The sequence below is a fragment of the Diadema setosum genome, chromosome 17, assembly GCF_964275005.1.
Source record: "Diadema setosum chromosome 17, eeDiaSeto1, whole genome shotgun sequence".
NCBI classification, from domain to species: Eukaryota; Metazoa; Echinodermata; class Echinoidea; order Diadematoida; family Diadematidae; genus Diadema; species Diadema setosum.
The window spans coordinates 11,548,902-11,560,310 of record NC_092701.1 but is presented as its reverse complement, the minus strand read 5'-3'; the positions used below and the strand labels follow the sequence as shown (position 1 = coordinate 11,560,310).

At 40.5% G+C, this 11,409-nt stretch overlaps 1 protein-coding gene across 1 annotated transcript in view; it reads right to left on the bottom strand.

Annotated features, from left to right (window-relative positions):
• Nucleotides 1–1,844: 1,844 nt before the first annotated feature.
• The window catches only part of LOC140241178 (uncharacterized), a 37,666-nt gene continuing 28,101 nt past the window's right edge, over nucleotides 1,845–11,409 (bottom strand). The window contains exons 7-12 of the mRNA XM_072320938.1: nucleotides 9,048–9,380; nucleotides 7,678–7,869; nucleotides 6,534–6,863; nucleotides 5,680–5,955; nucleotides 2,675–2,974; nucleotides 1,845–1,978 (exon numbers count right to left, since the gene is read on the bottom strand). Coding sequence (XP_072177039.1) covers nucleotides 1,845–1,978; nucleotides 2,675–2,974; nucleotides 5,680–5,955; nucleotides 6,534–6,863; nucleotides 7,678–7,869; nucleotides 9,048–9,380 — 1,565 coding nt within the window. The remainder of the gene's footprint in view (nucleotides 1,979–2,674; nucleotides 2,975–5,679; nucleotides 5,956–6,533; nucleotides 6,864–7,677; nucleotides 7,870–9,047; nucleotides 9,381–11,409) is intronic.

Below are 11,409 nucleotides of genomic sequence, written 5' to 3'. Positions count from 1 at the left end.
AAAAGACGTTATACAAGGCTCAACATTTGATGTAGCCCTGTGGCCCGGGGCTCCCAGAAATAGATGTTGGGCAACCACTTAATAACAAAGTATATGTCTGTGAGCCCCTTTAACATACCTGCCAATTTTCGCATAATCATCAAAGGTTCATAGTCATTTTAATTTTCTTATGTGTTACTTTCTTACTTCTTAGTCACAGTACGTGGCATTTGACACACATTGTCGAACATGTAAATATTCAAACAATTATCATGATTTATTGTATCATCTTAATGTTTTATAAAAATAGTTCACTTGTTACGCTTTTCTTTATTTTTCGGGCCATAAAAAAATGCAATTCAATTATTCTGATGGCCCGAATGGGCCCCAAAAGAAAAAGTTAATATCGAGCCTTCTATTTTATATTATACACATCTAAGTAATGTGACGTAGAATTAAATCATATGAAGTAAAGTAGCTTCTTGTTCAGTTCTATTTCTGTTTTCGACCGCCAATACATGAAACTAAAATCAACATAGTGTCGGCATAATTAAATGAATTACATCCACCAATATTCATTATAATGTGTTTCAATTAGTCAAAACGTATTAAGTAAATGTACAATGCGATGTCAAGTTGAAGGTACACAAACAGAGAAAATACTTTGAACAAGGTTTTGAGAAATTAATAATTTTGGCAAGCGGAGGACCATCTTCATAAGTAAAGCTTGACTGGGAAAATGGCCTCAGATAATGTTGCAACATAAAATAAACTATCACAAAAGTACGCTATAGACATTGTCTAGCACTAAATAAAGTGTAATCAACAAGTATCATAAATGTAAGTGGGCGAGAAATCATACATCTTATATCAGACTTATCAGGAATTTTGTACATCAAATCAATACACGGTAAAATTTATCGACAATACTACAATGAACATAAGATTAACGACAGTTGCATCACAATTATTCCACTGACTACTTGTGTTTTGAAGACATGCTCTTCATTTCGTTTCAGGTCACTTCCAATGACATAGAGATTATTGATAGGCAATAAATCTATTTTGGAAACTACAGATAAGACATAATAACATGTGAATGATTTCAGAGTGAGATAAGATACAAAGTGTACAAATTATGATTCTTCATTCGGAGAAAATATTGTTGGTGTGCATCCAAGGCTTTCCCCTCATTTTGACCCTCGCAGCTTTCCATACCTGCAGGCAAATGTCATAAAGGGAACTTAGAATTGTTGCCAAAGACATGTAAACATACAGGATATGGTGTCGCCTGAAGACAAACAAGTATGGTTAGCAGTACTGAGTGTTCTTTAACAAAATCAAATTTCTCTACAGAAAGGCAGTGCGTACCAGTCAATTAAAGAATATCATTTGAGGCACTTCTGCGGTAGGAAAGTGAAACGCAATACAGGCAGTGAATATACATTTAAAATGCGACAAGAAAATAAATCATGAAAAGGGGGACATGGTATATCTATCTTTTAATGCAATAAAATCTTAAGTCATTGATGAAATGTAAGAGTACCAACATAGATGAAGCTAAGCGTGTTCTAAAATGTATATGGAAGAACACAGCATGTCAAACCAACGAGTGTAATTTTTCCCCGGATGGAAGTCAATATCCTCATTTCTTTCGATTACCGCTTTCGTCTCGTCTGCATCTCTTATAATTCTATCTGGGTAATGATTCAAGTTAAGTTTATCCAGGAGTATCTGGTTTTCTTGCCAAGTACTAAACCTAGAAAGTAGTAAGTAATTGTAAATGTTATAACATTCTACTTGATACATTTTTCAAAGCGCACGGATTCAGTAAATAAAACACGCTATGAATATACTCACCTCAATCAAAAGACATTTTTTCTCTTCACGAGGACAGTGAAGCAGGTGATGATGGAGAGGATGAAAACGACGACGAGAAGAGCGTACGTGGTCGATGATTGTTGAAGGACCCGTCGATGAGGGCTAGCTATGGGACCCCCTATCGATAAAGCACCAATGGACAACGGTAGCGTTTTCTTCTTGTTGTGTTACAGTTTCCCTGCATTCCCTCAGTACTGCGCGGTTTTTAGCTCGGACTTTTTTTTCTTTTCTGAACTAGCTAACAACTTAAACGCTGTTTAAGTATAATTTGTGACAAAGAGCGCAATGATGCGTTCCTTATATACTGTCACATATCTGTTTTAGATTGTCGATTTAAGTCTTTTTCTACCTCATCTAAAGCATTGTATATTATGTCAAATGGTCGCAGAATGATTATGGAAGGAAATACGACATTAAAAAAAAACAATCATACTGTCGTGCTGTTCAAATTAAGTGTGCTGTTCCAACCTAACGGTATAAAACTTGCTGTAAGTATAGTAACATCAGACGATAATACAGATGCAGAAGGTGATCTGTGACGATCATGGATCACGTGACAAGTACTTCATTTGTTTGTAACCCTTAAAAAAAAACTCTCTAGCGCCCTCTCTTGTCTCAATGCTCACAGATTATTACCTTCTTCTGTACCCCGTGAAGTGACTAGAGATTTCTGATCGCCATCATACACACAAATTTGAAAAAAAGCGCGATAGAATTAATGATGATTGTCAGGTACATATAGGAGCAATTTTAGGTTCATATAAGCACTGTGTGCTTTGCTTTGAGAAGGATAAGCCATGATACTTTAACTTACCAGAAGGAAATTCTGTCCTGCAATGTTCCATCCATGACAACGTGTCTCCGATTCCATTGGTCGCAGAACACGTGACATTGATGCAGCCATCGGGGAGTGGAGACAGGATCGCTGAGGCACAGCTGGAGGAGGACAAGGTGTCGTTATCAGCTGTAATGGTGTATGTGTGGAGATGTGGGTAAGGCTGGTCAGAGAGGTCAACATGACAGGTGATGATTAGAGTTACCAGGTTTCCTTCACCTCTGATTTCCGTCGTCTCGATCCTAAGGATGTTGCTACCAGGTTGTTCGGGACCGGCTTCTAGAACGAGACAAGATAGTAAAACGGGAAATGGTTAAATATTAATACTGGTCATGGAAAAGCGCGCTTATAATTTTCCTTGTCACACTTTCATCAGTGATGTAGTAGCGATATGAAAAATGATTATATCAGCAGTTTTGATGTTTACTGTTGGCACCTTATAACATGGTAGGCCTACTTGTAAGGGCTCAAAATTCATCTCAATCCGCTTGCTATACATCGAAAAGCTCTGTCAAGAAAATCGCCTAGCTGAGGCATCTTGATGGGATAATAAGTTTGTTTGTTTGTTTGAGTATTTCAAAAGGTCAAATAAAAGTGTGAAATAATAAAAGTCGGCATACCGACTTTGATTCCTGAAGCGCCCTCCCTGCTCTAGTGGCAACGGCGTAGCCAGGATTTCATCTTAGGGGGGGGGGGCGGTTAGTCTGCGAGGGAGCGAAGCGATCGAGCCCGAGCGAGCGGAGCGAGCGAGGGGGGGGGGGGGAGGGTGTGGGACGGGGGTGTCCCCCCTCCCACGGTAAGAACCTTTTGCACTTGGATGTTGTAAATGGTGCAAGTTGATGCATGTTTTTGCGCGTTTTATCGACGTGAAACAGTCCCACTTGTTTATGGCAGCATTTTATTTTGATGTAGATTATTATTGAACAATTTGCCTATAAAATGGTATAATTTAGATACACGTCTTGTATTAATTCTTTTCACTGAATATTATGAACGCGACTGAACCCGAGCGAGCGGAGCGAGCGAGGGGGGAGGGGAAGGTGTGGGAGGGGGGTGTCCCCCCTCCCACGGTGAGAACTTTTTGCATTTTGATGTTGTAAATGGTGCAATTTGATGCATGTTTTTGCGCGTTTTATCGACGTGAAACAGTCCCACTTGTTTAAGGTAGCAATATATTTTAGTGTAGATTATTATTGAATAATTTGCCTATAAAATGGTATAATTTAGATACACTTCTTGTATTAATTCTCTTCACTGAATATCATGAACGCGACTGAACCCGAGCGAGCGGAGCGAGCGAGGGGGGTAGGGGAGGGTGTAGGAGGGGGGTGTCCCCCCTCCCACGGTGAGAACTTTTTGCATTTTGATGTTGCAAATGGTGCAATTTGATGCAGGTTTTTGCGTGTTTTAACGAGTTGTAACAGTCCCACTTGTTTAAGGTTGCAGTATATTTTAGTGTAGATTATTATCGAACAATTTGCCTATAAAATGGTATAATTCAAATACACTAGTCTTCTTGTATTAATTCTTACACTGAATATCACGAACGCTGTCTGTTCGGCAATCAAACAGAAAAAGCATGCACACTTGGGTGTAGATAGGGGCATATCCCCTCCCACACGAAGGTGATTTTGCGTTTTCAGACCTGAAATTCAGCGATCTGGTGCAAATTTTTGGTGCAATACTTTTTCATCGAAGTGTTAAAATCACGGAATTTAGCTCGTATTCCGAATGAGCACCATCTGTGCGTATGTATAAAGTCTAGTGAGGTAGAACTTAGGGGAAGGGGGATTCCCCCTCCCGCTCGCGGAGCTTTTGCGTTTTTAGAATTGAAATAAAGCGATCTGGGTATAGCCACAGTCTACTTCTTTGCATGGCGGGGGGGGGGGGGGGGGGGCGAGCAGGGAGAAGGCGTGGGCGAGTGTTATCTCCACCCTTCCCTTCCGATGGAGCTTATTTACGCATACGCATATTTGATGGAATCAACATTTGGGAAATCACAAAAAAAAAAAAAAACTGATGGGGGGGGGGGGCTGAGGGAGGAAAGGGTCGATTAAAAGGGGAAATTTCCCTTAAGATACATGAGGGAACCTTCAGTTTTCGGAATATAAGTGATAAGTCTTGTGCACTCAGAATTATTCAGAATCTTTTGTAAATCTAAAAAGTGTACTTAGCTAGGGAAAGAGGCACAGAGGGGGAGGGTTCGGGAGGGGGATACCCCCTCCCAAGCACGAGAGATTTTGCATATTTTGAATTGAAATTCAACGATCTGGTGCACACTTTGAGTGAAATATTCAAAAAAAAATATCTTATTTGATGAAAGGTTGCAAAGGAGACCCGATTCATGTGCATGCATACAGAATACACGCATTTTTTTTCCGCCTCCCAAATCCCCGGTCCAAATCTTAGGGGGGGGGGGGGGGGGCTAAGCCAGTGTCTAGTGGGTATGCAGAACGAAAGTGGTACGTCGATAGCTTTGGCCCGATGTATTGTATGTAATCGAATGTAACAAATCACGTAGCCACCACCATCAGGTAAGCTCTGAGAATGTATAGTACTTTCGGCGAAGCTTTCTGGCTAGTATTGCTCATTTTTGTCATTATTCAATTGCAATCGTATTATGAAAGCGTTATCTAACACACGTCTGCATGGTATACGAGAACTGTGTTTTGGTTTTAAATTTACACAGTATGTGATCATTTTGGTTTCAGTAATTTTCTAGTTAAAGGTATCACAACTGCTGTTTAACTTAACTGTAATCCCACGAGAAAGTGGTGTGTTTTTAATTTTGTAGAACGTATTCAACACAATGAAACTTAAGTGCAGATTTACATGAACGATTAAAGGATACCGAAAACTGCAATTTCTTTCATTGTGGATAGCCACTTTAAATCGGAGAACGAACATAATGTAAACTCTGTGTTTTCTTACTTTACTGTTCGTTCAAAAAAAAGTAAGAAGAAAGAAATGTGTTTTGTATTTACCTGGCTGTGGGGGACAGTAAGTCTTGGTCATTTCAGTCTCTCCATATTCATTTATACCAGTGCACACGACATCGATGCATGTGTTGGGTTGAACGTCAATCGTCACCGTAGGAGAAGCTGAATCGGAAATGACGCTATCGTCGACTGCAATGAGGTACGTGTTGATTGGTGGAAAGGGTTGGTCTTCTGGATCCACGTGGCAAGTAATGATGAGACTTTGTTCAGCAGCTTCTTGAGTCTCAAAGCCCACATTGATGATTCTTTCTGGTGGCTTATCTGTTGGATATGATCAGTTGATGTATTGATTACTGTCTAAACCAGGAACCGGTCATCAACTGGAAATTAAAATAGATGTACCTTAAGTCTGAAAGTTATCGCAGATGAACAGAAAGGGTAGGGGGAAGATTTTTACATACTTTGCGCTCAGTTTCTAAGAGATTGACAATTACATCCAGAAAGCATGTGTTACATGAAATAAACACCACCCGATTATCATGGTTATCATTATACCTAGCAGTAAAGTGTGCAATGCCATAACAACGATATGGTTTTATCAAATTACTACGCTGACTCGGTTTTTATACAGACAAAAATGAAAAGGAACATGTAGGTATGGATGTCTGAGCGAGCATGATCAATATGATATCGTTTTATTTAGTTTTTGTAACACTGAAAATATTGTAAGATCAGACCAGAGGAAATTGTATGGGAATTCATAGGCATTTAAGAGTTCCTTAAGTTGTTACTACATAGTTTAACGTGACCTATAGCGGCCTTAGGCCGCAGTAAAAACAGAAAAAGTAAAGACAGAGTTGTCGCACTCTTAAAGTGCACATTGTATGAAGACTACTTACCTCGAGGACAGTGTGTACGCGTGGCTGAGGTTGTTCCAATCCCGTTCGTCGCGGAGCACGTGAGTTCGATGCAGGCGTTAGGGCGTGGTGAGAGGATGGCTGAGCCGGAGCTTGATGACGATAGAGTTGTAGTCTCAGTACTGATGGTGTAGGTGTGGAGGTACGGGGACGGCTGATCGGTGAAGTTCACATGACAGGAGATGACCAGATTAACCAGGTTATCCTCGCCTCTGATCTCTACAGCATCGATGGATAAGATGTTCTCTCCTGGAGGGGTACCGGGACTTGGAGTGATACATGGAGTGATGGACCGGGGTACATCGACACCACCTGTTTAGTCATTTCAAATACAATCGACACGTTATTCGTTTGCTAGTCAATTTTGATTTAACGGCACACGGCACATTTTGAGAAGAAAAACAGACATTGGTAGGCCAGTCTATGACGATAAGTATACCAATAGAAAAACAGTTTAACCACACTACTAATCAAAAATAATTTGTTGTAAGACTCTAACTGAGTCTTTAGACTCTTACCCATGTGGAAATATTTGTTTCAAACTCTATTTAGCAATAACATGAAAGACACACGCGTAGGTAAACTTTAGTTGAGAATATCACATGAAAAAGGAGAATTTGACACTGAATTACATACTTTAGATAAATAACTTGTTAAAAAGAATGGTATGAAATGCACATTTTGTCACGTCCAGAATGCTTTGGCTTCTTCGAAAAATAGAAAGAAAGTTGTGCGTCCATTTTCAGTTTTCGTTGCGCGCTTCGCAGGTAACAATCAAATATTTTTTTTTTTCATTGTGTTGCCTCAGTACATTTCTCGTTTTCCTGTGTGAAAATACGAACGTCATTATATCGTGTTATTTGTCACGGCTCCATTCACAGCCCTTTTATTTTGTCATTGACGGTGAGCGCTATCTACATCCATACAACAGGCTTTAGTACACAGTGAAGACGCACACGCGGAACAAGATGTGACAGATATCAACCACGATTTGTTCATTCCAATTTCCCTAAAAAAGGACAAATCATCCAAAACTGCTTCCAAGGCACTGTATAAAGTGTATTAAGTATTGATGTTGTGTTGTAATTGATAATGTTTGTATTGATACCAAATATGAGAAATTCACCTGTAACCTCCAGAGTAGCAGAGCGCACAACACCGTACACATGACACTGAAGTGTATCGCCGTGGTTTGCTGTCGTTGGGGTGAATGTCAATCTACTCGTCATGTCGTAATAAGTGAAGCGATCAACGCCGTAAGTTAGGCCTTCGTTTAAGTCTGCGTTGGCAAATATTGCGGCTGCAGCACTCAGATTTCCTGTAGATTAAAAAAAATGATAACAACGTAGCCAATACATTTGTACATCAGTCTACATCTAACATCATGCGAAGACATTGGCCATTATCACGTGACATATTTTCCTATAAAAGTAGAGACTGCAGTGAGAGTATCAATAGTACGGCGTGTGGTGATTCTTACTTCTTGCATCTCTGTGAGCCTCATCACTTTGATATAAGCCCTGGTTTATCAGATATCAAATTTGTCATCAAATAGTGTGAATACCGCAATCAGAACTCAGTTTCTTGATGCTTATAGTGTAAATCACGCTTTTTCACTCTTTCAGGAAGAACAGAAATACTTTTAAAAACTGAAGCATATGTGTGGGCACAACGGAATTAGTGCATTGCATCTTACAATGCAGTCATGTCAATGTCTGTACTGTTCATGTTGATAAGTATCTGATATTCCAGTCAGTATTAGTAAACAATACGTTGATTTCAACAAAGACAATTCAAGTGTGAATAAATTTCATCTCCCCCAATGTGGACTGGAATTGGAAATACTCCCTTTGTGTTAGCTATCCACGATTGATGTCTCTGATATGGACGGTCCAAAGCGAATAATGCTAGGAATATTAATGATAGGTCTGCCAAAAATTGCAATTACTACTCGCATTACCAAAATGTGACTTCAATTTGATGAGCTTAGGGCTTAATGATGATGTCAGCAGCCCAAATCAAGTGGAATTTAGATTTCAACAAATGAAAAATCAATATGCCATTAATCAACACAATTTTCGATAATTTTGTTGGAACCAGAATATCGATATTGGAAAATGTACTGTAAGTTATACAATAATGCAGGACACTAACTTTTCTCTCAACTGAAATCTTTAAATTCAGAATTTGGTGGCCTAAAAGAAACAAAACAATCCACTTTGAAACACTGTTGCCTGATCAGGCCACCAAAAGATAAGCTTTATGGGACTTTGGTGTCCCAACATCAATTTTTAGTGGCCCCGGGCCACTGGGCACCGCTAATGTTGAGCCCTCTATATCTAAATTGTTGACAGAGTAATGTTTGGGATGATGGCAGATTCATAATTCTGTCACATACAGAAAGATCCAACTGGCAAGTCACCAACGAAGAAACCGGCACTATTGATTTCTCTCGAAGCAAAAGACTATGTCTAATAGAGATTGAGATAAACTCACGTTCTCCTGTACATCTTACGCCCACATCATCGTCGTGCCCACAGCTGGAGCCATAGTACGACGGGTAGCATCCCCACGGCCCTCTGTAGCACTCTAATAGCGATTTTTTATCCGATGTTGGACAATAGGTCCAATAGTCTAACCAAATAGGGCCAGAGCCTTGCCCGAAGTGGGCATTGGTATGTACCGAAGCTACCGATGAGTACCCAAGCTGTCGACACACCGCGTTCCCCTCCTCAGTACCCCAACCTCCATCACACACCGTGCCCCAGACCCCGTCACACAGTATCTCCACTCGGCCTTCGTGGTCGCCAGACCCTCCCACGAGTCTTACTGAAAGATAATGAAAAACACTTTAAAAGTGTTTGCAATATTAAGAGCATGAATAAATGCAATATCGAAATATCAGATTCCAATGGAAATGATTGTTCCAAATGAAATCAAAATAAATCAACTTAATCAAACCAAATCAATTAAAGCGAGGTAGCACCGTAATTTCGCGGCTACGAGAGAAAATCTTGTTGGAAATGAAAAATTAAATAAAATGAAATGAAATGAAAATATTGCCGTCAAACCTGCACTGTTTAAGGAAACAAATGTTTCTTAGTAATTCTTCTCAAAACACTATAGACAGTGGCGTAACTACGGGGGGGCATGGGGGGGCACGTGCCCCCCCAATCCGCCGGTAAAAAAAAAAAGAAAAAAAAAAGAAAAAAAGAAAAAAAAAAACCTACCAAAATGGTAATTCAAGGGTTAGTAAACTGCTTTTGGAATCGACATGAAAGGATGATCAAGAAAAAAGATATTTTCTAAGATTTCTTTTAACCATATGATTAAAGAGATAATTATTATAGCGAAACATTGTTCAAAAAGCCCAGAGACGACGAAAGATTGTGATTCAGTGTGATTCCTGGTTGGCATTTTGAATACCAGCAGGATGTGCGCAGTGTACTCAGAACATCGGAATGGCAAAAAGAGTCGCTGCAATGTTGCGCAATGTGATGTTTGATAGGTTGTACACATTTGCTATCAAAGCTTGATCATTGATTTTGCAGTGTTGCTTTACATACTAGTCTATATTGCCTTGCATTGCCAATAATAAGACTTGACCTCGGCTATTTCCTAACTTTTCCATCTGTAACACACACTCACAAACACAAACAAATTAGGGGATGCTCTATATAAGGTGCAGATTTTGGACATCCTTCTCCCGCTTGGTCACTTCGACGCCCCCTCGCTGGTCATACCTCCCCCAATCATGAACATAAACCGACACCCTTGACTACCAGTGGCGGATCCAGGGGGCGCACCGGGCACCCCCTCCATCCAAAGCGAAAAAATATATATGTAGCTACAAACGACAGTTTTTGGACCGTAAAACGTCAAAATTTTCGAGCTTGCTCGCTTCGCTCGCTCGCATTTAATCGTTATGCAATTCTCCTGATGCTGCTGTCAGTAATTGCCAGCAGTTGCGCCCGGTGCGTTCCCTCCCTTTAATTTCCAAAGCGAAAAAATATAGCTAAAAACGGCAGTTTTGGGACTCGCTCGCATTTAATCGCTATGCAATTCTCCTGATGTTGCTGTCAGTAATTGCCAGCAGTTGCGCCTGGTGCGCCCCCTCCCCTTAATTTCCAAAGCGAAAAAATATAGCTAAAAACGGCAGTTTTGGGACTGTAAAATGTCAAAATTTTCAAGCTCGCTCGCTTCGCTCGCTCGCATTTAACCGTTATGCAGTTCTCCTGATGTTGCTGTCAGTAATTGCCAGCAGTTGTGCCCGGTGCGCCCAGGCCCTCTCCTTAATTTCCAAAGCGAAAAAATATAGCTAAAAACGGCAGTTTTGGGACTGTGAAATGTCAAAATTTTCAAGCTCGCTCGCTTCGCTCGCTCGCATTTAATCGCTATGCAATTCTCCTGATGTTGCTGTCAGTAGTTGCCAGCAGTTGCGCCCGGTGCGCCCCCTCCCCTTAATTTCCAAAGCGAAAAAATATAGCTAAAAACAGCAGTTTTGGGACTATAAAATGTCAAAATTTTCAAGCTCACTCGCTTCGCTCGTTCGCATTTAATCGTTATGCAATTCTCCTGATGTTGCTGTCAGTAATTGCCAGCAGTTGCGCCCGGTGCGCCCCCTCTCCTTAATTTCCAAAGCGAAAAAATATAGCTACAAACGGCAGTTTTGGGACTGTAAAGTGTCAAAATTTTCAAGCTCGCTCGCTTCGCTCGCTAGCATTTAATCGCTATGCAATTCTCCTGATGTTGCTGTCAGTAATTGCCAGCAGTTGCGCCCGATGCGCCCCCTCCCCTTAATTTCCAAAGCGAAAAAATATGCCTAAAAACGGCAGTTTTGGGAACATTAAATGTCAAA